The sequence below is a fragment of the Petaurus breviceps genome, unplaced genomic scaffold (assembly GCF_028583685.1).
Source record: "Petaurus breviceps papuanus isolate PSGF00001 unplaced genomic scaffold, PetGlider_PUasm1.0 685, whole genome shotgun sequence".
In the NCBI taxonomy this organism is placed as follows: Eukaryota; Metazoa; Chordata; class Mammalia; order Diprotodontia; family Petauridae; genus Petaurus; species Petaurus breviceps.
This window is the reverse complement of record NW_027186455.1, coordinates 2948325-2975670: the sequence shown is the minus strand read 5'-3', so window position 1 is coordinate 2975670 and position 27346 is coordinate 2948325. Positions and strand designations below refer to the sequence as shown.

Here is a 27346-nt window from a genome sequence, read left to right as displayed (position 1 = left end):
TTCTTTCTTTCTTTCTTTCTTTCTTTCTTTCTTTCTTTCTTTCTTTCCTTCCTTCTTTCTTTCCTTTTGCATTTCAGAGGGGGACAGTAGGGCAATTGGGGTTAAGTGACTTGCCCAAGGTCACACAGCTAGTTTTGTGTTAAGTGTCTGAGGCCAGATTTGAACTCAGGACCTTCTGACTCTAGGGACGGTGCTCTATTCACTGCTCCACCTAGTCACCCCTCTTTCTTTCTTTATGGTTTGCTGCATTCAGATAGGCAGCCTTCTTTAGATCCTGGTGACAGTTATCATTCTCATGTCTTTCTCGGTACTGCTTCTTTGTTTTCATCTTTACTCCTTATCCATGCCCCTATATTTGAGGATTTCAATATAGATGTAGATGTGCCCTGAAACACGCCTACTTTTGACTTCATCAACCTCCTCAGCTCCCATAAGCTTCTTCACTCCAACCCAACCCCCTACAGCTGTTGATCTCGTGCCACTGATTTCATCATTACCAATGCCTCCTATGCCCTCAATTAAGAACTATAGAATTCCACTAGATGAACATAACGTGGTGCCCTTCCAACTCTCCTTGTGGTTTATATTCATCATCCTTGTTAGGGATATTCTAGATGGGATTTATGATCAAGCATGCATGCATGCATTTGCATTTGCATGTGCATGTGCATGTGCATGCGTGTGTGTGTGTGTGTTGTGTGATTAGATGATCTTTGAGGTTACTTCCAACTCCAAAATTCTGTGATTCTTGAAGAGAACTTAGAACCTGTTACTTGAACCTTGAATTTTCTATATGTATAGTCTATATCTGAATGTTTTCAGTAATAGAGAATTTGTGACCTTATGAGGTCCTGCTATATTGTCACATGGTTGTAGTTTTAAAGAATTTCTTCCTTCTAGTGAGCTGACATCATCTCCAACACTATTCTACCTCTATCTTTCTCTCTCTATAAACTCTCTTGGCGATCTCATTGGCTCCCAGAAGTCTGATTGTCACCTATATGTTGATGACTCCCAGATCTTTATCTCTAGTCCTAATCTCTCTCTTGAGTTTTAATACTACATCACAGAATGGCCCACCATATACTTCACATCTATCACCTTCTCTCTACTCTAGTTCAAGCCCTCATAATCTCTTACCTAGATTATTGTAATGACTTTCTAACTGGTCCCTTCCTCAAGTCTCTCCCCACTTCAGTCCATCATCTACACTGCTACCACAGTGATTTCTTAAGTGTGTTTCTAACCATGTCACTTGTAACTTGGTCAGCTCCAGTGACTTTCTGTTGCCTGTGGATTAAAATATAAAAGCCCTTATTTTAGCTTCTAAAACTTTTCAGTCTATCTTTTGAGCATCATCATATACCATACCTCCTCCTACACTGTGTGATCCAGCCAAACTGGCCAAATCTTCTGTTCTACACACAAAGAATTCCATCTTTTGTCTCCATTGATTTGCATTGATTCTTCCCCATGCCTAGAATGCACTCTTTCCTTATGTCAGATCATAGAATCCCTCTCTTCTTTCAGTACTTTCTCCTGAGTTTCCTGAGTCCCAAGTTTCAACTGCTAGTACACTCCCTCTCAAACTAGGTTATATATAATTACTTAAATAAAGTATTTATTTTCTTTATATGTATATACTTTTATACATACATACATACATATATGTATATCTATATATCTGTCTATACCTTTGTTGTCTCCCCTGATGGAATGTAAGCTACTTGTATGTAGATTTTGTCTCATTAATTATATTTGTATTCTCAGTACCTAGCACAATGCTTGGCTTATAGTAGATGGTTAAAAATACTTATTTGATGACTAATCCCACCCATAGGTGGGTTGAGGGGATAGATCACATTGGTAATGATGACACGCTCTGGAAGAGAAGAAGGAACTTTAAAAATTTACCTTTTTGAGACCAGGGGCAGCTAAGTGGTACAGTAGATAGAGTGCTGGGCTTGGAGTCAGGATGTTTCTTGACTTGACAACTTTGGGATTTTCTGCCCCATCTTGGTGTTATTTCCATTAGACCCTACTTCCCATAAGCTCCTTGAGATAATAGCCAAGATATGACCTGTTCTCTGTAATGGACATTCCACATTTTCCCAAAGCCTGTAGCATATAAGGGGAGCTACATAGCTAAGATTTTGAAAACAATTAAAATATATTAGGTAATTAAAATATATTTCTCATGTCAAGTTCAATTTATTATTCATTCATTCATTAAAACAATATTTATAGAGTCCCTACTCTGTGCAAAGTAATATGTCAGTCTCTGTGGGGACAAAAATGATGATGACTGCAACTGTATTGTAATGGTTGATATTGTTCTTTGGCTACTAGAGATGGGGGTTTCTGATAAATGAACTTGTTTTCCAACTACCTGACACAAAAACCCCAACAAAGTGAGATGTGATGTTGGAAAAATGGCTATCATTTTGGAGGGTGTGCCACATCCTAGGTAGGAATGACAACTGCCGTTCAAAGTTCATGTCTGATTGTCTTACCTGGCTAACTTTCAGGGTCTTCTGGGGACTGATTCTGGTGAGGTCAGCACTTCCATCAAAGATTCGGGTGACACCAAGCCCAGAGAGACAGTTTTTCATGTCATAGGTACCAGAGATGGAAAACTTGGGTAAACTCACATCAGCAGAACTGGAGAAATAGAATCATAAGAGAAAAGTTCTAATTCGGATTTTAAAGCATTTACATTCAGTGGTTTAAATAATACCTTCACAGTGCCTTGGGAGCAAAGCTAACCCTGCATAATTTTGTGAAATAGGCAGGACTTGTCTTTAGTATTTCCAATTTCCAATTCACCATTTTTTTTGTTAGTCACCTGTTCAGGACCTTCTTTTCCCTTATTTAAAAAAAAACTGAAATCAAAATCCTTGTTCTGCCACTTTATTATCTGCACATCCTTGGATAAATGATTTCACCTTTCTGGGCTTCAGTTACCTCATCAGTAAAATTAAGGCATGGGATTCAGTCTCCTCTAAGATCTCTGTCAGCCCTAGATTATGATGCTGTGAAGAAATTCATTCATCTTGAGCTTCATTCATTCATCTCGCCTTGAGAACAGCTTCATATTTTTACACTCTTAGAGGGATTTTCATTTAATAGCCAAAGCCCAAAGCTAAGTAAAGGCTAATAGTTTTTCTCTACATCATCCACTCATTGCAAGGATGAATGTGTGTGTGTGTGTGTGTGTCAGAGACAGAGGCAGAAAGACAGAGAGACAGACACATAAACACAGACCTTTAACCATGACCGTCATTCCAAACTGCACTATGACTAAATTCCTAAACTCTGAAATTTCCCCTCTGATCATACCCTCTTGTCCTTCCAGTTTTCGGTACAAATTTTTTTGGCTTCTACTCTAGAGTAAAAAAAATGCTGCCAGAATATAGTAATAAATCATGTTGGCTGTGCCTGCTATAAACATTCATGCTATCTGGTCTTTACTGTGCTCCCATTGTACCTCAGTCCTTTTCATTTCTGTTCAACTTCCTATTACACTCCCCACAATGACTTTTCCATTTTCCTCAAGCCCCCAATACCAGCTTCACCCTGCTTTCTCTTAGCAAATAACATTTTCCTTTACCTTATTAAGAAGGTCGAGACTTCTATTTTCCACTCCCACTGCTTAAAAACTTTATGTCTTTACAATGATTGAAAAGTGAAATGTGTATGTGAGACTGAAATTGAACTCAGGAAGATGAGTCTTCCTGACTCCAGGCCCAGCACTTCATCCACTGTACCACCTAATTGTTGGTAATATAGTGCTGGAGAGCAGGAGATAGACCAGAGTTAGATATAGATCTGGGAGTCATCTGCATAGGGATGATAGTTAAACCCATGGGAGCTGCTCAGTCATCAAGTGAAACAGTGTAGTGAGAGAAGAAAAGGGTCTCAGTACGAAGAGCACTCACAATAAAAGTTCTTGGGGTTTGGAGGGAGGAAGAACTTGCCACCAGAGGTCTTCTCCCTGATGGGAATTTCCATAAACCTTTGGAAGGGAGGGAAGAGAGGGTAAAGCCACATGTAACGAATATCACTTGATAATTTGGGATATTCAATAAAGAGGCCAAACCAGAAATTCACCTATTTCTCCCTTTTCCCCCGACCTCCCCCCCCCCCCCAAGTGTATCTCAACTCAGCTAGGTAAGACCTGTATAGGACCTTCAAATAATTATATGGGTGAGCTGAAATCCTTTAGAGATGCAGAACCTGCCATTTTATCCCTTGGATTCTCAGGACTGAAAAAAGATCATGGTGGAATGTAGCTGTCAGATGTAGAAGAGACTCTAAGCATAAAGTGAAGAGCCTAGAACCAGAGAATTATAGAATGTCAGCGCTTGAAAGAACCTTAGAAATCCTGTCTAGTCTAAAACCCTTCCTAATGGAACATCCATATTAATGAAGCACCCATAATGAAGAAAGATAAGCAGCAGCAGCAGCAGCAACCTTAAGTAAAACTCCTCTGTAGATCAAGATCTCCTCTGTAGGAGAGAGGAATAAAATCTTTTCCTTTTTTTTTGTAAAACTGGGAGATCATAAGTATGAAACATTGGATATATTATCAGACTCAGCTGATACATTGACTTTGATGAATTTAAAGAAATTTTTTTCCTTTTTTATTCTTTGTCATAAAATATGGTTATGGTTGGATGGGTACAAAGAGGAAGGGGGCAGATATATTTGGAAATGATGGTGATGTGAAAAACGAAAGATATCAATAACCTTTTAAAAACATTTTTTTAAGACTTTCTAAAGAGAGCCCAGCACTCTTAATGCCATCGTATGATTACCACGAGGTTGGGGAATAGCCCCATTCAGGTTTGGCTCTGTGCTGCTTTTCTGGTGACCTGAATGCAAACCTGTTGGGCTACCTTTGCAAATGAGGTGGCCTATCCTTTGGGTGTATTACATATTTTTCATATAATTGTGATTTTATCTGAGAACATCTGCAACAGTTAGGAACATTTGTTCCCTACCAGATGGAGACTTTATGCTAACCGTAGACAAGATGTCCTTTCATCGATCACATGGCCTGGATGACTAAGACTGAGCAAACATCAAGGGGCAAACAGCTGGGCACAGCTGCCTATGTAGATTTCTTTTGGAGCATCACATCATGGCAAGGAGTCAGTAGCATTTGGTTGGGAGTCAGCAGATCTGGGTTCTGCTCTTAACTCTGCCTTTTGACTAATTATGTTTTGTGATCATATGCAAATAATTTCCCCTCTCTGGGTCTTAGTTTTCTCTTCTGGGGGATAGGAAGGTAGACTATTAGATGTGTCAAACATGCAGCCAGTTGTGGCTTGGAGGATACAAAACTTTTCAGTGCCCTGGAACCAAATTAAAATGTAATTGGGAAATTTTAATAACATAAAAATATAATACAACATAGATGATGTTAATTTGTGGTTTTCTAAGTCAATATGCAGCCCTAAGGATTTTGTTTCTATTTGAATATGACACCACTAGATTAGGTAATCATTTGCTCATTTAATCTAAGGTCTCTTCCAGGCCTGACATTCTGTGTTCTATCATTCTCTGATCTAAAGCAAGAAGTGGTGTGATCCAGTGGAATGAGCCTTTGACTTTGAATCAGAAGAGACCTGGGTAACCCTTGGGAATGTCACTCTATGACCCTCAGTTTTCCAGCTCTGGAAAAAAGGTATACAAAGAGGCAGTATTTGTAATGGATAGATACCTAGCCTGAGGGTCAGGAGGATATGGTTGTAAGTTCTGTGCCTGTTGTATATACTCACTGTATATGCTATATGTGTGTGTGGGGGGGGGAAGAGAGGGGGGAGAGAAGAAAGAAAGAGAGAGAGAGAGAGAGAGAGAGAGAGAGAGAGAGAGAGAGAGAGAGAGAGAGAGAGAGAGAGAGAGAGAGAGAGAGAGAGAGAGAGAGAGAGAATAGTGCTTATATTGCCCACATTGTAAAGTTGTTATGGGGAAAGTGCTTTAGAGATGTGTGACATATATAAAGAATTCAGGGAAATTTGGGAAGACTTATACAAACTGTTGCAAAATGAATTAAGCAGAACAAGGGGGGAAAGTGCAATGCCTACAAAAATGGAAATGGAAGTGTAATGGGGTAATTGCCTATACTTTGGGTATAATATATACTTTTGCTGAGTAAACATTATCCTTTGCTGAAATGACCCAGCAGTTCTTTATTGGTCCATCCTCATAACTGAGGGGTTATGTGGAAGATGATTGGTCAGAATCAGAAAGAGCTCCCTACTCAGTAATTTGTAAGAGGAAGTAAAGAGAAATAGTCAGCTCTTTCCTTTGGGAACTTTTTCTCCCTTAAACTTTTGGCAAGAAGAAGAAGAGTATTTGCATATTCTTCCCTATTGTCTCTTTCTCTTCCCACTACTTCCCCCTCCCCAGCATTAATGTTGATTTGTAGCTTGAATACATAGCAATCAGCCTATACAGAGTTAGGTGGTGAGTGGATAGAGTGCCAGGACTGGAGTCAGGAAGACTCATCTTGAGTTCAAATCTGGTCTCCGATATTTACTAGCTGTTTGACCCTGGACAAGTCACTTAACCCTGTTTGCCTTAGTTGTCTCATCTGTAAAATGAGTTGGAGAAGGAAATGGTAAACTATTCCAGTATCTTTGCCAAGAATACCCCAAACGGGGTCACAAAAAGTTGGACATGACTGACAACTGACTGAACACTATGTCAACTTGAGACCAAACCTTGAGTGTCTGGTTATTTCTTTCACTTTCCTTTTTCCTTCCCTTGGGCATAGGCTAGTAAACAGTGACCCTGAGAAATGGACCTTTGCAAACCTGGTAGTAGCCTCATCAGTCACAGAAGCTGGAAGTTTTCTCCTGATAGGTTCTGGCTATTGAGTGATGTTTGCAATAAGAGTATTTCTCCAAGGAGAAAAACTCCACTTCTCAGAAGAATTCTACAATAGAAGAAAGTCCAGAGAGTGATCTGGTTGACTAGGATATCTGGACCTTGAGAACTGCTTGGACAGTGCAAACCTGAGGTGAATCTAAAAAGTCACTTTTACTATCATACCAAGTTATCTTTACCTCCTAGAAGAGCATAGAAAGTATGAGGGGCTATTATTTTATGTTTTCCTGTATTTACTAACACACTTCTTTGAGTCCTGTTGTATTATAAACAGGGTCTCCTTCAGAAAAGGAAACTCAAGTTAATAATATGAATATCAGGCATAGATGTATAGGTTGATTTCTTCCACCACAGAAAATACTTAAGACACCCAAGAACTTAAAATCATTCATTAACAAACATAGAAAAACATAAAACAAATAACCCTTCACACTCATTGTACTCTTCTGAGTGGTAAAGATAACTTTGTGGGACTGCTGAACAGATAATTAGCATTCACCTCAGATCTACTTCACTATTCAAGCAACTCGAGAGGTCTGGAAATCCTAACTGACCAGGGCATGTCTTGGGCTTATGTTTTAGTCCTTCTCTCATAGAATGCCCTTGACAATGGCACTGTTCTCCTCCAAGATGATTTTGGAATCATCTTCCCTTGGCTTGCCAGCACTGCTGGATCAGAAACTTGTCATCTATAGAACTCATTAAGTAATGACCACAGTTGAAAACATCCATGTTTCCAGATTGCTGGGTTTCAGTTGATAATCAGAGAAGAAAACAGAAAGTTGAAGGCAATCAAGGATTCCAGCCTGCCTAAGTAAGCCCTTGTTCTTGCCTCCTTGTGGTTGTAGCTACAGCCACAGAGGCAGCAGGAGAGAGAAATCCTCTTCTTCTTTGCTGGAGGTCTAAGGTCCTTCTTCTTCTTCCTATTGCTACCATCTTGGCATAGCCACCTCAGCATAGACCTCCCAAGCAGTTACAATAGCTCACTACTAGGTCTTCCCATCTCCACTCTCTCTAGCTTTCATAAAAGTGGTCATTCCACTGCGGGGACAGCTTATGAAATTTCTTCTTATATCCAGGTAAAATGTGCTACCTTGTAGCTTCCATCTCTTGGTCCTAAATCTATCATTGGGAGCCAGTTACAATACATCAGATATCTTTTGTATATTATGACTTCAGATATTTGAAGGTAGCTACTATATACTAACCCCCTAACCATACCTCCCCCAACTCCATATTCGCTCAGGTTTTTCTTTTCCAGGTTAAACATCCACAAGTTGTTCAACCTTTCTTCATATTATTTGGTTTTGAGTCTCTTCTCTATCTTGGTTACTCTCCTTTGGACAAGATCCAACTTAGAAATATCTCCCCTAAAACGTAGTGCCCGTGACTGAATACATGTTATCTGACGAGGGTAGAGGGTATCAAGGATGGGCTGTCATTCTGAATACTATTAGTCTCTTTGCCTGTATTATTTGTTTGACACTTCTCTTATGCTGCCTCCACTATTTCTTAGAATGTTGTCTTGCAGAATCATTTAACTTTTGCCTTGTTCTGGACTTCTCCCATTCTTTGTCTTTTCTGCTCAACTTGACAGGAAGCCCTTCAGGACACAGAAAGATGCTGTGGAATCATGTCTCACCAACTGCATTTAGCAAGGGTTCATTAAACACTGGTTAAATGATGACTTGGGCCTAGTGAGAGAGATGGGGGAAGAACCATGGGAAGTACCTGCTATTTTACATGAACAAAATCAACTCTCAAAGTAGAAGTTAGGACCTACCAGGGAGGTCCTAACTTCTTAACCCACCTCCCACCTCATCTGGAGAGTGGTGGTACTGAAAGAGGTGATGGAGGGTTGTGGAAAGATTAGAATTGGCTTTTCTTTTCTTCTTTATATCCTCAGTGCCTCTAAAGGCAATGTGGCATAATGTATAAAGGGCTGGCCTTGGCATCAGGAAGTCCTGGCTTTGAGCCTCACATCTGATACATACAGGCTGTGTGACTCTTGATAATTCCCTGGATTGCCCAGGAAAAGCTTGAAGACTGTACTCTGCAGGACAGTTACAATTTAGAATCAGTAGAGAGTGTTTTCTCTGGGCCTTCTATACCAATGAAATCACAGTTTGGTTGAAAGTTCTCAGTGTCTAGAATGTGTTGTTGTTCAGTCCTTTTCTATTGTGTCCAACTCTGTGACCCCATTTTTTTTTTTGGCAAAGATACTGGAGTGGTTTGCCATTTACTTCTCCAGCTCATTTTACAGATGAATGAGAGAAATGATTATTTTTGTATTATATTAATAACCAATTATTAAATTAAGATTGAAGTTTTCCTCCTCTATTTCCTCATTCAGAGACCAATTCCTGTAGATCAGTCAGTTGCTGATAGATGAGATGAGATTGGCCAAATCCTCTGGGTACACCCAACTAGAAGACCTTACAAACAAAATATAATCTAGGTGAATTCTTGCCCTTAGAAATAAGCCCATGTCTTTGTACCCCTCCATTAGAATTTAGGATGACCCAGCTTATGGAGAAAACCAAACAAAATGATCTGGGTAGAGATGGATTCCTTTGTCCAGGTTTCTGGAGGCAGCTGAGTCTTACCATAAAGTCATGTTCTCAGCAGGAGGAGCTAAAGACCTTTAGTCCACCTCTTCATTAATTACCAATTAGGGTTGATTTTCATTTGTTAGGGGCATCTTTTTTTCCAAAGGTATTTAAGCATTCAGTGATCTCCATGACCTTGTCTTTGGTTACAAGGGACCACTGACCATCAATTTATTCGTTATTTGTTTGTCTAATTAATAAATTGATTGTTAATTACTCAGAAACTCTGTCTCTGAGGCTTTTCATTTGTCACATGAAGAAATTGAGGTGAATAGGATTAAGTGACTTGCCCTGGGGTTACGTAGCTATTAAGTCACTGAGGCCAGATTGGAACTCAGGAAGATGAGTTTTCCTGACTCCAGGACCAGCACTCTGTGAACTATGGCACCACCCAACTGACTGATGCAGCTGGCATTTAATCTTTGGGGATTAGATTGGATATAGTTTTAGAAGATCTTTGAATCCTAGCCCTGATATTTCTTACTCTTGGGACCATGGGCAAGTCACTTCCTTTCTCTGGGAATCAGTTTTCTTCCCTGTAAAGTGAAGGGCTTGGACTACATGATTTCTCACATGGATAGACTGTAAGCTCCTTGAGTGCAGGAATTGTCTTTTGCCTCTTTTGTATGCAGAGTGCCTGGAACATAGGAGGTACATAATGAATATTGGCTGGTGATTTTCAGGGCACTTGAAAGGGAGAGATGTGCCTAGCAAGCTTCGTTACCTGTACTCCAGTGATTGCCTCCATTGGGTCAGCTTGTTCTCATGGAGCCCTTCTTCCACTTTCTGTAGTTGCCCCTTGTCTGGGAGTATGAAAAGTCCTGTGACATTCCCCTTAAAAGGTAATTCTAGAATTGTACAGGAGAGCTGTTCATCATAAGCAGTTTTGTACTTGCCACCTCGGTACATCATGGGAACTTTCACTGACTTCCCATTGATCAGAAAGAAGTCTTCTTCTTTTGTGTCCTTTGGGTTAAACTTCTTTTCCCATTCACCTTAGGGAGTGAAAACAGAAAAAAAAGTGACAGATTATTCTGAGAAAGCAGAGTTTAATGGACATGATGAACTTTTAGTCACAGGACACACAGATCTGAAGCAGGGAAGGTGGGGGGGGATTGAATTCTAAATCCCAGAAAGACTCATTTACAGTTGAGGAAACTGAGGCGGACAGAAGTTAAGTGACTTGCCCAGCATCACTCAACTAATAAATGTCTGAGGTTGCATTTGAACTCAGATCTTCCTGACTTCAGGCCCAGTGCTCTATCCTCTGTGCCACCTGCTGCCTCTAACTTACCTCATGTGTCAGAGTCTCTTTCCTCATTGTTAAAGGGGCATAATAACACCAAATACTACCTTTCTTTAGGATTGTGGTGAGGTTCTAATAAAGAATGCGGGCAAAGCATTTTTAGAATGTCTTTATATATAGCAGGGCTTACCTTGAAAGTAAATATGGCCAATCAGAAATAACATCGTGCCTGGATCCAAATTCTTTACCAATTTATTAATCTTCCCATGGGTTTGCTGACTGACATGATTGTTGATTTGTGTAATGGCTTTTTGAGGGTCCGTGAAATCTATAGTGATGGTTTCTGCTTCGTAAATACTCTTGACCTCATTCAGGAATTTTTTCTGGACTTTCATCTGGTCCTCGATGAATAGAGTATTACCCAAGTGGAGCTTGAGATCTCTGTCGGGTTGGTTGATACTGTGAATGAGGTAGTGGAAGCTTTGGTACATGCTCTTCATGGGCACGTTCCTCAGGTTGAGACTTTCGCTTAGTTGGGACAGAGTGTAATCTTTGGCCCCTAGCGTCAACATGGAGAAGCCAGTGGAAGCACTCAGAGGGGAGAAGAAGAGGTTCTTATTATTACTTTTCTTGGCTATCTCTTGGTACATCTTACATGCAAATTCAGTGTTTCGACTGACAATGTGTTTAATGGCTCGTCTCTCCTCTGACTCCTGGAACAAGCGTCTGGCATGGTGTGTACCTGGATGGTTTTTGTCAGGGGGTTTCTGCTGCTGAAGACCATTTATGGTTAAAAAACATTCAGCAAAGAGCAAACCCAGAATGACGGTGCTTGTCATCGTCATGGAGAATTATTCTGTGGAAAGACAAATAAAAAGTCAGCAGGGTTTTGAAATAATACATTGGATCCAAGTGTTTGAATGCTGGAAGACAGCTGAGAGAACGTATAGATCCCTTTGGCAGTTTGGTGAGATCTATGAACCCCTTTTCAAAATAATGTTTTTAAATGTATAAAATGAAACCATAGGATTACAGAGGAAACCAATTTTTATAGTTATCATAACAAAAATAACTAACATTTATATAGCACTTACTATGTGCCAGGTGTAGTGGTAAACTTTTGTGCTTTATAATTATTATCTAATTTGATCCTTATAACAACATTGGAGGGGTAGAGACTATCATGATCTCCATTTTAAAGATGAGGAAACCAAAACAAATAGAAGTTAAGTGACTTGCCCAGGGTCAAACAATAAGTGTCTAAGTGGGAATTTGAATTCAGGTCTCCCTGACTCCAGGTCTGGTACTCAATGTAAAGTAATTAAAAAAAAATTCACTATCCTTAGGTTAAGAACACTGGAAGTTCAAATTTCTTATTTTGTAGAAGAGGAAATGGAGACTCAGAGAGTTTAATTGCCTTGCAATTAAAGTGGTAGAATCAAGTCTTTTTAAACCCACTGCTCTCATTGCACTCCCCAAGTGAGTAGAGAAATATATTGAGAGTCTCAGGATCAGTATAAAGGTAGTTTGTACTCACTGTACTATAACTAGGGATTTTCAGGGAACGCCCACTGAAGCGCTGAACTCATACAACCTTGGCTTAGATTCCTGCTAGATGCATCTCTTTGTCGGTAACTTGGTGCAATGGAAAGAGAACAGGTCTGGAGTCAAAAGGCCTGAGTATGACTGCCTCTGATTCTTACTGGCCAATCAGAGAGGCTCTGAAGTCTCAATTCAGCTAAAAAAAGTTCTTATTTTTAAAGTACTGTACTAGGCATTGGGAATCCAAAATTAGAAATGATACTGCCATAGGATCAGAGATTTACAGTTGGTAGAGGCAACATAATCCAAATTCTTCATTTTATTTTACATATCTTGCAGTTTAAATTTTATTTTATTTTCAGATTTAGATTCTCTCCCTCCCACATACTCTTCCCCTCCAGGTGAGAAAGCAAGAAAAATAAAACCCATGACAAATGCACATAGTCAAACAAAACAAATTCCCACATTGCTTGTGTGTGCATGCACACACATGTACACATGGACACATATATGTACATTTAGATATGCATGTTCAAATCCCATATGAACTGACAAAGAATGAAGTAGGCAGATCCAGGAGAACAATTTATATAACGACAGCGATATTATAAAGACAAATAACTTTGAAAGACTTAAGAACTCTAATCAACAAAATGACCACAATCCTAGAGGAATAAAGATGAAACATTGGAGTGACGAATTCAGAGTGCAGATTTAGACATACATACATATATATTTTACATAATATGTTTATAACATGTTATAGAACACACAATCATGTTATATAATTATATTATTAAATTACATGAACAATGTTTTTATTCAATATGTGTCATATACTTTATAGTGATTGGTCATTGTATTGATCACAGCTCCTAAGTCTTTTGAAGTTTTTTGCCTTTACAATATTGCTACTGTTGTATGAATTGTCATCCTGGTTACTATTGACTCCATTCTGTATCAGTTAATATGAGTCTTCCTAGTTTTCTCTAACACCATCATCATCTTAAATCAACCCTTCTCTTTACAGATGAGGAGACTGAAAGTGAGTGACTTGCCCGAGGTTACACAAATAGTAATTGGCAGAACCTGGATTTGAACCTAGGTCCTTTGATCCCAAATCTAGTGTTCTTTATTCTATACCATATGACCACCAAAGAATTTTGAATCCTTTAGGGACAGATATCCAAAACTAGAACAACCTATAAACAAGTTTAATATAAGGTGGGCATGATAGAGACAGAGGAGAGATCTAAGCAAAATATATGAAATTGTGTTTGGTCATTTTCAGTCATGTCTAACTCTTTGTACCCCTCTTTAGGGTTTTCTTGGAAAAATATTGGAGTGGTTTGTCATTTATTTCTCCAGATCATCTTACAGATGAGGAAACTGAGACAAAAAAGGTTAAGTGACTTGTCCAGGGTCACACAGCTAATAAATGTCTGAGGCCAGATTTGAACTCAGGAAAATGAGTTTTCCTGATTCTAGGTCTAATATTCTATCCACTGTACCATCACCACCCTACATATAAAGTCAAAATAATAGAAATATCTGCATATATAGTTTTAGAAAAATTATTATAATCTGCCCCCAAAACAATGAAATTATAGGTCATTGATGCTACATTTTCTCTGCTTACCTCATTGGATCACCATTAAGACCAAATGAGAGTGATGATTAGGAGAGCCAGGTCCACTTAAGAAGATTAAAGGAATATTTGGGTCTTCGATTATGTGAGAGAGTATTTCCCTTTATCTCCTAGGTAAAGCATTTTACCTTCTAGGTGAAGTATCAGTTTGGATTAAATGAAGAAGTCCAAAGGATTTTGTTTATAGTTTGCATCTTTCTAGAGAAGGTATAGGTAAACTCACTTGGCACCTTGTTGATATGATCATTTTATTGGGTCATGAAGAGTGTCCTGGGCCAAGATACTTTTATATCTCTTTGGACTTGTTAAGGATAGGAGTGATTATACATTCAGAGCAGTTTATAATCATAAGAACTATAAGAATATAATAACTTATTATTGTTGTTTTAGTATGTACGCAACAAAACCTTGTTGGTGGGTAACTAGATTTATTGATTTGAACTCGTTTTCCCATCTCCAGGGCCAGCATGCCATTCACTGAGCCACCTTGCTGCCTGTTTACATAACCCTCAGAGTTTTACACCTGATTCTTTTCTTCTCTGAGTTTCTCTGCATTTAATTCATGTCAAGTATCTACTATACTGGGTGGAGGGAGATAAGAAGAGGATATGAAAATGGGCCTTGTTTTCAAAGAGCTTACTAAAAGTCTTTTCCTGATTCCCCAGCTGGAAACAATGCCTTCTCCCCTTGAGTCTCTTTGGCTGTTCTGTTCAACCTCTTCTCGTCTTTAAGTATTTCTAAATATTATCACAGTATTTGTGTGCATTTTGGGAGAAGGAAGGTACAGTGAGGAAGGCACTGGATTTGGAGTCAGAAAACCTGGGTTGAAATCCTCTCTCTGTCAGTTATTACTTATGTGACTTTGGGTAAATCACTTTATTTCTCTGGTCCTCAGTTAGATCTGGGAGACATCTACACAACAATGATGATTGGATGGAAGTTGATGAGATAGGTAAGGGAGAGAATGTAAAGAGAGAAGAAGACCCAGTTTAGGGGCTTGAGGGATATTTATGGTTAGGGGTTAGGACATGAATGATAGTCCAGCAAAGGAGACTCAGAAGTCAGAGAGATGAAGAAGGAAGAGAGCAGTGTCATGTAAACACAGAGAAGAGAGGATGTCCAGAAGGAGAGAGTGCTTTGGAAAGATCAAAAAGAATGAGGACTGAGAAATGGTCATTGGGTTCGACAATTAAAAGATTACTAGTGAACTTGAAAAAACAGTTTCAGTTGAATGGTGTATGGTAGATAACAAGAAGTTAAGAATGAGTGACAGGAGAGCAAATTGAAATAATGAATGTCAAGAGATTTTTCTAGGAGTTGCAAAAAGGAGGAGAGGTATGGGAAGATAATTTGATATGATACTGCTCCATCCTTAAACCCAGGCTCAGTTCTCCCATTGGCCCTGCAAGTGAGTTCCCCGGGGGGTGGCTGCTACTCTTCTCAGGATTCTAGGGGTAACCTGTATGTGTGCATCCTTCAAATCACAACTCATGAGCTCACATCTGTGTGGTTTCTCTTAATCATTTAGCATACTCAGAAATTTGTAAAGTATAGATGGAGGGGGGAACCTGTGGCCCTCTAGGTCCTCAAGTGCAGCCCTTTGACTGAATCCAAACTTCACAGAACAAATCCCCTTAATAAAAGTATTTGTCCAGTAAAACCTGAACTCAGTCAAAAGGCTGCACCCAAGGACCTAGAAGGCTACATGTGGCCTCAAGGCTGCATGTTCCCTACCCCTGGTAGATGTTTATAGGCAGCAGGGAAGGGAGAGAGAGAGAGAGAGACAGAGAGAGAGAGAGAGAGAGAGAGAGAGAGAGAGAGAGAGAGAGAGAGAGAGAGAGAGAGAGAGAGAGAGAGAGAGAGAGAGAGAGAGACAGAGACAGAGACAGAGACAGAGAGAGAGAGACACACACACACAGAGAGAGAAAGAGTTTAAAGATTAGAGGGAAAAGGGGAATGATTCAAGGGACAATGTGCCAGAGGAGATGGGAGGGTGTAGAGTCAAGTTTACAGATAGAAGGGCTGGCTTTTATGAGGACTATCTCAACATCAGAGAATAGGACTGAAACATCTCTTACTTCCTATCCCTTCTCTCAGCTCACAGGGCCCCCACTTTAGCTCTTGCCTCCTCACCTCTCACCTAGATTATTGCAACATCTTCTAATTGGTCTCCCTGTCTTGAGTCTATCACTATTCCAGTCCATCCTGCACATCACTGCCAAGTCAATTTTCATAAAACAGTTAGTTGGTCAGTCTTAGTCCACAAGCATTTATTAATGTACCAGATTACTAAGTGCTGGACAGTGTGCGAAACATTGAAGATATAAAGATAAGTCAAACACAAGTCTCTTCTCCAAAGGAACTAATAGTCTAATTGGGAAACAGCATGCAAAAAGCTTCAGGCAAACAAGATATATATAAGACAAATGAGAGATAATCAAGGGAAGAAAGGCAGGAGCATTAAGGAGGATCAGAAAAAGCTCCCTATAGAAGAGATTTTAAGAGGCAGTTGGAGGAAGTCAGGGTAGGCAAAATCTAGAGATGAGAAGGGGGTAGGATTGCGGGTATGGGTACCCAGCCAGTGAAAATGGAGTGTTTTGTGCAAGGAACAGTAAGGAGCCAGAGCCACTGTATTTAAAAGTACGTAGAGGGGAGAAAAGAGTAAGAAGACTGGCAAGATAGAAAGGAGCCAGATTATGAGGGTTTTAAAAGCCAGAGGATTCTGTATTTTATCTTGGAGGTAATAGAGAACTGGAGTTAATTAGATAGAGGAGTGATATGGTCAGATTTTTGTTTTAGGAAGATCAATTTGGTGGCTCAATGGAGAATGGATTAGAGTGGGGAAAGAACTGAGGGGAGAAGTCCAATCAGTAAGCTGTTGCAGTAGTCCAGGTATGATGTGATGAGGGTCTGCGTCAGGGTGGTAACAATGTCAGAGGAGAGAAGAGGGATATGTTCCAGAGATGTTGTGAAGGTAAAGTCAACCGGACTTGGCAACATGTTGGATATAGGGAAGTGAGAGAGTGTGAAGACTCGGTTGCAAGCTTGCTGAGTAGAAGGATTGTAGCACTCTTAACAATGGTAAGAGGAAAGTTTAGATAAGAGGAGAGATTTGGGGAAAAGATAAGGGGTTCAGTTTTGTATCTGTTGAATTTAAGATGTCTTGGACATCCTTTTCTGGATATATACTACAAAATGCTTTGAATGTCAAACAGAGGATTTTGTATTTGATAGTGGACGTAATACTGAGCCAACTGGAGTTTATTGGGTAGGGGGGGATGTCATGGTCAGACCTGCTATTCTTGAGGAAAATCACTGGTGACTGAAAGGAGGATGGATTATAGTAGAGAGAGACTTGAGAGAGGCAGACCCACCAGTAGGCTGCGGCAATCTTCTAAGTGTGAGGTGACAAGGGCTTACACTAGATGATAGAGAAAGGTGGAGGGGGGGGGTTGCAAAGGTGAAATCAATAGGTCTTGGCAACAGATTGGATATGGTGGGGTGAGAGATAGTGAGGATTGGAGGGTGGCAACTCATTTGAGAGCCTGAGGGACTGAGAGGAAGGTGTTGTCCTTTATAGATATAGGGAAGGTAGGAGGGGGGATGGTTTAGGGGAGATGAGTTCAGTTTTGGACATGTTGAGCTTTAGATGTCTACTAGATATCAAGTTTGAGATGTCTGGAAGGTATTTGAAAATTTGAGAGTGGAGGTCAGCAGAGACATTGGGGAAGAATAGATAGATTTGAGAATTGTCAACATAGAGATGGTTAATTAAATGCATGGGAGGTGATGAGATCACTAACTGGTATAGAGGCAGAAGAGTCCAGAAAAGAACCCTGGGGGACACCTAGAGGGCATGATCTGAAAAAAGATTCAGCAAAGGAGACAGAGAAGGACCAATCAGATTAGGGAGGAGGAAAACCAGTGGAGAATGGTGTCCCAAAAACCTAGAGAATAATATCAAGGAAGAGACAGTGATGAATAATGTCAAAGGCTGCAGAGAGGTCAAGGAGAATAAGCATTGAGAAGAGGCCATTGGATTTGGCAACTGAGGATCAGTGGTGATTTTGAAAGAGAGTAGTTTCAGTGGAATCATAAGTTCAGAAGCCAGATTGTAAGGGGTTTAGAATAGAGTGAGAGGAGAGAAAGCAGAGTTACCTATAATAGATGGTCTTTTCAAGGAGCTTAGCCACAAAAGGCAGAAGGGATACTGAACAATAGTGGAGTGGAAGGATTAAATGAAGGCTGTTTTATTATTCAGAATGAAAAAGACATAAGCTTGTTTGTAGGCAATAGGGTACCTGTAGACAGAAGGAGACTGAAAATAAGTGATAGAGTGGGGAATGACAGAGGGGACAATCTTTTGGAGGAGATGGAATGGAATGAGATTGAACAGTTATAGGAGTTAGTCTTGGTAAAGCCTCACCATATGAGACAGTAGTGAATGAAGACATGGTAGTAGAAGCCATATCAGTGCTATGAAATGGGGAAAAGAGGAGAAGAGGGAGCTCATAGTGAATGACCTCACTTTTTTTTTCTGTTCAATATGAGACCAGGTTCTTAGTTGGGAAGGCAGGAGGAGAGGAAGCCACAGGAGGTTTGAGGAGGCATGAGCAGGTTTGGAGGAGGAATCGTGGAGATTGTTAAAGAGTTGGTCCCAGAGTTTCTTGGGGGAGAGATATGTGTGGAAGGTAAGTGACAATCGTTACCAGGATTTTGATTGGATGGTAGAAATGAATAGCATGAACCTCAAAGGAGGAAAAGTTACTGAATGATGGAAGAAGGGACAGAACTTGAAAGTGGCAACAGAGAGCAAGGAATACTCCAACTCCCATGTCTTGACTAGTGAGTGGAGGAAAATGTGTGAAGGTGTACCCAATACTGAAAATGGTGGCTAGAGGCTAGAGAAGCTGTTTCATTGTGAGGAGCCAGATTTCAGTAAGAACTAATAAATGGAAGAAAGAAGTGGGAGAAAAGATTTTGGATTTTGGATGAAGGATTGTTTTTTTTGCCTATGGAACAAGTATCCCAGAGGGCACAGTGAAAGAGTGGGTGGTATTTGGTTGAAACTTTGGAGGGAGAGGATTGAAGGTGATGGGAATAAAGAATCAAGTGGTGGGAGATAGAGAATGGGGTTTGGATGATGACTTACTGGGTTTCAGAATCACTGGAATGCATAAAGTATAACAGAGTGTGAGAATGTTCATCACTGAATGGAAGGTGCCACTCTTCTTCCTGAAGGAAGATGGAGATCAGTCTGGAGACAATGCAGTGTGAGATGGGAAGCACATGGTCAGAAAGTCAGATGGAAGGCCTTGTTTCACTACTCCTCTTTCTTCTGAAGGCTGGTGATTAGCCAGGAAAGGGTGCAAGCTTGCTGAAGCCAGCTTGAACCAATTTGCAAGAGCCTATTATAAAATTTTGAGTGTAACTCAGAACCAAATCACAGCTTGATTTATTGTTTTATTGATTTATAGGCTTAAGAAAGTGATGAGGAAATCCTAACAGAACAGATTAAACATAAATGTGTATCCTGCTTCCATATATTTTTTTTCTGGTGAACTAACGGTTAAACTTTTACTATTATACTCAGTGATCAGGGACATGTATAAAGGACACACTGACAACTCTGAAAGAGTAGGTCCTGGCTGGTTTTTCCTTTTCTGGAGGGACCTTTCAAAATTTATGGTAGAGCATGGTATCAGTGATGGATGAGTCACTTTGCTGCTCACTCCACTGGGGGCCATCTCCAGTTGTCCTGATCTACATCTTGCCATTGGACCCAGATGACTTAGGAGGAGAGTGAGGCCAGTGACTTTGCACAGCCCTTCCTCACTTAAATATAATTCACTTGCAAGTCATGACATCACCTTCCTGATGTCATGGTCCTCTTAAAGAAGGAAGGACAAACAATAATCTGTGAGTAGTAGTAGCTGTCCCACTGGGGACCTAACTGGACAGTTCCAGTTGGACAATGCACTTCCTTCCCTCCTTTTTTTTCTCCCTCCCCTCCCTCCTCTCCTTCCTCTCCATTCCTTCCTTCCCTCTCTCTCATCCCTCAGTCCATATAGGGAATCAAACCCTTACCTGCAAGTACTCTGCCCAAAGGAATATAAATTTAGAGCACTAAAGCCTCACAAGATATCTTGGGGTTTGCTGGCTAGATTTCTTTTTTAAGGACCATGCCTTAAATCTAAATCACTCTGACTCCCACTGATTGGTCAACAATAGGTCCCAGGCCAAGCCTACCTTGGTCATTGTTTGGGTCCTCCTGGCTCAGAGAGAGTATAAATAAATAGTAATTGTTTCTGTTTTGGCCAGAAATCCTGAGGGTTTTTTCCTTCCCAGAGCGAATTTTTTTTTTGAGTAGGTAAAAGAGGCCATTTTTGGGCCTCATTTCTTACCTATCGCTAATCACTGAATGGGTATTGTCTAAGACAAACTGAGACCTGTGAAAGACCTTAGCTTTAAAAGGCCAAGGTCTCACCTGCATCCAGGGCCATCTCCAGTCATCTTGATCCATATGTTGCCACTGGTCCCAGATGGCTCCGGAGGAGAGAGTGAGGCTGGTTACTTTGCACAGCCCTGCCTCACTTTAATCCAATTCACTTGTAAGTCGTGGCATCACCTTCCCAATGTCATGATCCTCTTCAAGAAGAAAGGACAAACCACAACAGCAACAACCACAACCACAACAGCAACAACAATTTCCACAGTTTATCTGGGCTGGTTCCTTACAGGTCATGTTGTCTCAATTAGGTTGGTAAATCTGGTGCTGGGTTGCCAAGTTGTTTACTTGGTGACTGAACTGGCTTCTCTCTGATCTTGGCTGTTGCTTGACCACTGGGCACAGTTGCCTATTGGGTGGGCCTGACAGGTCTCTTGGCCTTTAGACTGCAACAGGACTGGCGTGGGCAGGCTATTCTGCTGCTGGATTGCTGTTGGACTGGGCCAATAAGGTTGCTTTTTTATTAGGTTGCTACTAAAGGGCAGGGCCAGGTAGGTCTCATGCAGTGGACTCTTCTCAGGGCATAGTATCTCTGTGGGATGGGTTGATCTCTTGGACTACTGGGGCTGACTTTGATGGGAAGCTAGCTACAGTCTTTCACCAACTTCAGCCACTGACTCAGTTGGAAGATACCACACTCTTCTTGGCTAAACCGTTCTAGTTCTCTTTTCAACTATAGCATTACTTTCCTTTTTTAGCTAATGCAATAACCCTCTGGGATTGTCTCCTCTTTGATTCCCTCAGAACCTCCACACAGGAGCTATCAGAGGCCTAGCTTCTGTGATTTTCCAGTCTTTCCTAGTTAGTGGCCTATTTTCTCAGTAAGGTTCTCTAGACTTAGGTGATCAGTTATGATTCGGTCACTTATGCTTATCAGACTTCTTTGGCAATCTTATGCAGATGAGTGGCTAAGGACAAAGCCAAGAATAGACACAATCTAATTGTTCTTTTTGGTCCTCTTAATATGCAAATAAGCTTTTCAAGCCTCAGATATTTTCTAACTGCTTATTTTGCTTCTGAAATCTTTTCCCTTTACATTTCAATGTTTTTATTTTTTCAGTCCCTTTAGACCAGGCCTGCACTACTTGCAGCCTCTAGGTTGCTTATGACCCTCAGGCCTCTAGCAGCATACCAGAGGATTTCAGGCAGCCCCTGAAAGATGTAGAGGAAAACATCCTTTGCATTTAGAGGAAATCCTTTGGCAGATTGTAACCAGACCACAAGTTGTGCAGACCTGCTTTAGACCTTTCAGTTTCATGAAGTCTTCCCACAGTAGTTGGTTGGATTGCTTTAAAGATTTTATTTATAATTTCTCTTTGCCCTAGCACATGATTTACTTTTATAAAGGTGCCATGAAGTACTGAGAATATGAACATTCTTCAGTATTTCCATTCATGTCTTATAGCTCTAAATCTTTCAACAGTTTTTTTTTTCAGTTCTTTATTTTGCCTTTTGCTTATATTTCTGTTCTATTTGTCTACATTTGAAAGAACCATAAAATCTCTCTACTATTAGTTGTTTATGTCTATATCTTTTGATAGTTCAGTTAACATTTCTTTTATGAATTTAGATTCTATGCCATTTGACGCATATGTTTAGCAATAATACTGTTTCATTTTCTATGATTTCTTTAATAATAACATAGTTTATCTCTAGTGATATTTTAAGTTTTACCTTTACTTTGTCTGATAGCATGACTGTAGCTGTTGTTTTTTTGTATTTACCATAAATTTTGTTCCCATTTCTCATTGTGTGGCTCAATCCTACCCTTTTCTCTCAACATGATCAGTTTTCTTCCCCAAAGCCCATTCTATCTCATCTCTCCCTCTTCCCCACATCTCTACCTCCATTCTGAATGCCACCTAGTTCTAGTGACTCATACATATGGATTCCTGGGTTAGGATGGTGCCAATGGAGACACACTTTTGGAGAGAAGATAGCCCTCCAATGTACTTGGAAGGATGATGGAGAGTGAGGCACTTCCCTATCTAGTCATTGGTTTACCAACTGTCACGCTGTCTGGTCCAGAAATCACAAACTGAAAGGCTTACTCTGTTCATGCCTGTGCCTCCTGTGCTGCAATCCCTTTGGGATTATGGGCAGTTCCTCAGTTATCTACTACATCTGAGCCTAGACTTCAAACATGTTTCTTCATTTCCTAGTCATTTTCTTAGTCATTTTTTCTGTCTAGAAATGGAGTTCAAAGGACTTAACCCTTTTTCTTTGTTGTTGAATCATATCTGATCTACATGACCCCATTTGCCATTTTCTTGGCAAAGATACTGGAGTAGGCTGCCATTTCCTTCTCAATTTATTTTACAGATGAGGAAACTGAAGTAAACAGGGTTAAATGGGGTGGCTAGGTGGTACAGTGAATAGAGCACTGGCCCTGGAATCAGGAGGACCTGAGTTCAAATCTGGCCTCAGACATTTAACACTTACTAGCTGTGTGACTTTGGGCAAGTTACTTAACCCCAATTGCCCTACCTTCCCCACCTTGCAAAAAATCCCCAAACACAAACAAACAACAAAAAAACCCCCAGGGTTAAGTGACTTGAACAGTCACTTGTCCAGGGTCACATAGCCAGTAAGTGTCTGAAGCCAGATTTGAACTCAAAGACTTCCTCCTGATTCCAGGCCCAGAACTCTATCAACTATGCCACCCAGCCTATCCTGCTACACATGTTCAGATGGCCAGTTCTGAAACCGTATTCACTTCAACTTCATTCCCACTGATTCTACTCATTATTCCTGTAACTTTCCTAACTTAACTAGGAAGTTAGTCTAAGTCCTCTCTGACCACCAGTTCCCTATACACACACACACATATATACACATATATGTATGTACATATGTATGCATGTTGACCCCTCTATTAGAATATATGCTCTTTAGGTAAAGGAACTGCCTTTGTTTTTATATTTGTATCCGTAGAAATTAGTACACTGTTTGATACATAATAAATGATGGGCAAATATGTATATGCTGTGTATATATGTATATATATATGTGTATATATACACACACATACTCACATATCCATTCATTGACAACTCCCATGAGGTTAAACACATTATGAGTCCCCATCACAAGTGTATGTCTCTTCTCCCATGGTAGAACCTTTTAATGGAGGCCTCTCCCCACTACCTTTCCACTCCAAACCCCTGACTCAATTTTTCTTTTCTATCCCCTCTCCCATTTCCTTCATTCCCTCTCTCCTGTAGCTGAAAAGCTTTGGAAATCAGCATCGTTTTGTTGTTCACCACAAACTACATATGGAAGCATTACTTACACTCTGTTGATTAGTTCCCTACACCTTCCCATTTATGTATCCTTTTTTTTGAAATTCTATCCTAAAAAATACACTAATTCACTTGTCAGAGTTTCAGGGAATTTAGCTTCTGAATCCTCAGTTTTGTTTCTCCATCTTTGTTTTTCTTGTTAAAGATGTAAGTTCAATGTAAATCTCCATATCCCTGGGTCCTTTTTGTCTCTTGATGATCCTTCTATGTTCTTTTGAAAGTCTCACTTTTTTCTTTTTCTTCTTTAGAGAGAAACCTCTAAATATTACTAAGCACAATCTATTTTTTTCCTTTAAAGTAGTATTTGTTTACCTTTCTTTATGCTTTTGGATAGTTAAATATAATGATCTCATGTCTATTTTTGTTTCAGGAATCCCTCAATGTTCTTCTTTTACCACTGATGACTGAGGTTTGTAGGGTATTTCATTTTGGGTTGCAACATAACTCCTTTGCTTTTCAGAATATTGCATTCCATTCTTCAATTTCTCATGACTGTGGAAAAAATTATTTACATTTCCTTTCCTTTATATTGAAGTTCTTCTGACAACTTGCAAAATTTGTAGTAATGGCTGTTGTAATAGTTATATTGAACCACTGTTTTTTAGAGATTGATGCACAGGGTTTGTTGTTATTGTTATTTGTTTTGTTTTCCATGAGGCATTCTTTGCTTTCTCTTAATTGATACTTTTTTGTACATTTTTGGAAGTTCTGGGCAGTTTTAAAAATATTATCTTACTCAGATTTTTTGATTTGTCTTGTTCTTGTGGGAGGACTATAATTCTTAAATTGCTTCTATGCATCCTGTCTTAATATAAAATTAATATTAATAATAAAATATATAAATATAAAACATTTAAATAATAATAAAATTAATATGCCTTTTAAATGTTGTTTTTGCTTTTCCTCTACAAAATTCTCTTTCCTTTTCATTCTAGTTTCTACTGAGGGAAAACTCTCCTGTTTCTTTAAGGGGAAAAATACTTCTCCCTCTCCTAACTACACTGTTTTCATTATTAACTATGCCACTTGGGGTTGATGCCCCAACAATTTTATCAAATAACTGGAATAATATAGGAATGAAAAGAGATGGCACTTAGGGAAACAATAGCTTAGACACTACCTGGTTTTAACTCGGAGGCAATAATGTATACTGAGCTTGTGCCTTTTCACCTCTGCCCCCAACAGCCAGAAGGGAACTAAGATGTAATTTACACAGCAGTCCACTTTCACCCAACACACCATCAGCTTCCCACAGTCTATCATCCATCCCTCTGTTCTAAATCTATGCTCATTCTACTCTAGCCACCCTAAAGAATTGGTGAGGGAGGGAGGGATATTCCTGCAAACCACTACCCAGGTAGAATCCTAGCTTCCTATCTCTTTCCCAGATTCTCTCACCAACAATGTCATGAGCATTTGGGAACTCTGGACAAAATATCTCTTTGGCTGCCATAGCCAGTTGTCTTATCAATCTCCATAGGAAAGTCATCAGAAAATGAAGAAAGGATTATACCTCTAAAGTCTCCTGGAAAAATAAGGTATATTTTTCAATAAAAGCCAACTAGACCAAATTGGTCTTCAAGAATCGAGAAGAGGTGAAGACAGAATAATGACCAAACATATTCATAGGACATCTCATTCCTGGTTGGATTAGGTCATCACTGAACACATTTTGTTTGTATTAGATTTGACCTGGTACTGAATTGTAATTTCCCTAATGAAAAATCATTAGCATCTTTCAGAAATATTTCCCAACTTACCAAAGTCACCATTCAAAGATCCTATAAGTGCTAGTAGATGTGCAACCACTGAAACGGAAAGCCAGAGTCAAAGTCTTGTCTAAGAGGCTGCTGCCAATGCTTGGATTCTATGATTCTGTGTCTGAATCAGTGAGGTGAGTATTGGAAACCTACCTTCATGCGATTGCAATTCAGAGAAGCTCAAGTTATTTTAATGGTTTGAGAATAAGTTATCAATTCAGTGAGATTAACCTAATAATTTGGGACTGTCCACATCCATTGATCTAAGAGGACAGTGAATAGAGAGAAAAATATATTGCATATTCTCTCTCTCTCTCTCTCTCTCTCTCTCTCTCTCTCTCTCTCTCTTTCCCTCTCTTCTCTCTCTCCTCCTCCCCTCTCCTCTCCTTCCTTTCTCTCTTTCTCTCTACATATATGTGTATACAAACATATGTATATACATGTATACCTATATAATATAAACACATATACTTTAAAATACATTTCTTTAGTAATATCTGAGCTCTTAGGGTTTAAGCAGAAAAACCACCCACATTTTTTCCACTATTAAATAATATTCTGTAACAGGTATTTTGTACCAAGTGTTTACCACTTGGTAAAGTTTATTTCTTTGGAAAACTTCCTGGACACTATGATTAGCCAATGAGCAAAATTTAATTCTTTAAAGCTGAAATTTGAAGGCAAACTAGTGAATCCTTGAAGAGTAGGGAGAACTACCTCTCAGACCTCATGCACTCATGCACAGGTGTTTTTGGATCCCAACACAACAAACAAGAGAAAGGTCAGGGAACTAGCCCTCAGGGCCCATTTAAAGACAAAGTCAAAACATTGCAAGCCTCTGAGCTCTTGCTTACCTTCTTCTTTCAGTGGAAAGGAAGATTTATCAAGGATGCCCTCAGATAGTTGCCAAGAGACCTAGAGTGAGCCCTTTGTGAAAAGCTGGTTAGGTCCAGAGCAAGAGGTTTCTGGAGACCACTTTGATTCAGGGTGATAATTGAAACAGCCAAAATAAAAATAACAATGTCTTGATGATAGCAATAATAAAAACACAGAACCCAGCACTCACTAAAGGCAAGAGTCACACAAATCCTGAGGAGAACTGGCAAGGCTGAAGGGAATTCATTCTTAATAGCAGGTTTACTATTAGGCATTAGGTGGGAGGCCAGGATGAACACCACTCCCTTAATGACAAGGTGAGTCAGCCCCATCACTCCACCCCAAAATATGTATGTGAAAACAACAACCAGTCTAGTTAACTGTAGGGAAGAGAGAGTCCTATCTCACCCAAAGAATTTCCAAAGATTGATTGATTGTGTGTGTGAGAAGATGACAGGTGGAAGGGATGTATCCTGTGAAATTAATTTGAACATTGTTCTCTCTACTGAAAGAGAAGGGAGGCCTAGCATCATAGTGTATAATGGAGGTGTGTAATGGTAGAAGTACTAAACTGGCAGTTAGGAGCCCTTGGTTCTCTGGGAATTCAGTCGCCATTCTGCATTTATTATTTATGTGGCTTGAAGTAGTTTGCTCAGCTTTTCTGGTCTGTAGCTTACTAATATTTAAAATGATGGTTTTTACTCCCTGCGCTGTCTCTCTCCCAGGGTTGTTGTAAGAATGAAATGAAATGACAGTAAAAGTGAATACCCACTCAACACTCTCCCCCCCTCCCCGCCATTGAAAATGATGTACCATAGGTGGACTTCTTTTCAACAATAGGATTCCAGGCTTTCTAATAATTTTCTCTTAATGCAAGTAAAACAAATGTCAAAGTCAAAGCCAAAAGACTAAAAAAAAGAAAAGAAAAGAAAATATGAAATTGTTCATAGAAAAAGCAAAT

The 27346-nt window shown here is 39.7% G+C and overlaps 1 protein-coding gene across 3 annotated transcripts in view; it reads right to left on the bottom strand.

Annotated features, from left to right (window-relative positions):
• Nucleotides 1-26670, bottom strand: part of LOC138174099 (serpin A12-like) — a 29390-nt gene extending 2720 nt beyond the window's left edge. Inside the window, exons 1-5 of one of the 3 annotated variants that reach the window (XM_069104267.1) lie at nt 26364-26666; nt 19092-19174; nt 10940-11605; nt 10228-10498; nt 2514-2661 (exon numbers count right to left, since the gene is read on the bottom strand). In XM_069104267.1, coding sequence (XP_068960368.1) covers nt 2514-2661; nt 10228-10498; nt 10940-11594 — 1074 coding nt within the window. In that variant the 5' untranslated portion in view covers nt 11595-11605; nt 19092-19174; nt 26364-26666. Of the gene's footprint in view, nt 1-2513; nt 2662-10227; nt 10499-10939; nt 11606-19091; nt 19175-26363 lie in introns of all 3 variants that reach the window. The other 2 variants (XM_069104268.1, XM_069104266.1) reach the window with 2 other exon arrangements.
• Nucleotides 26671-27346: the final 676 nt, after the last annotated feature.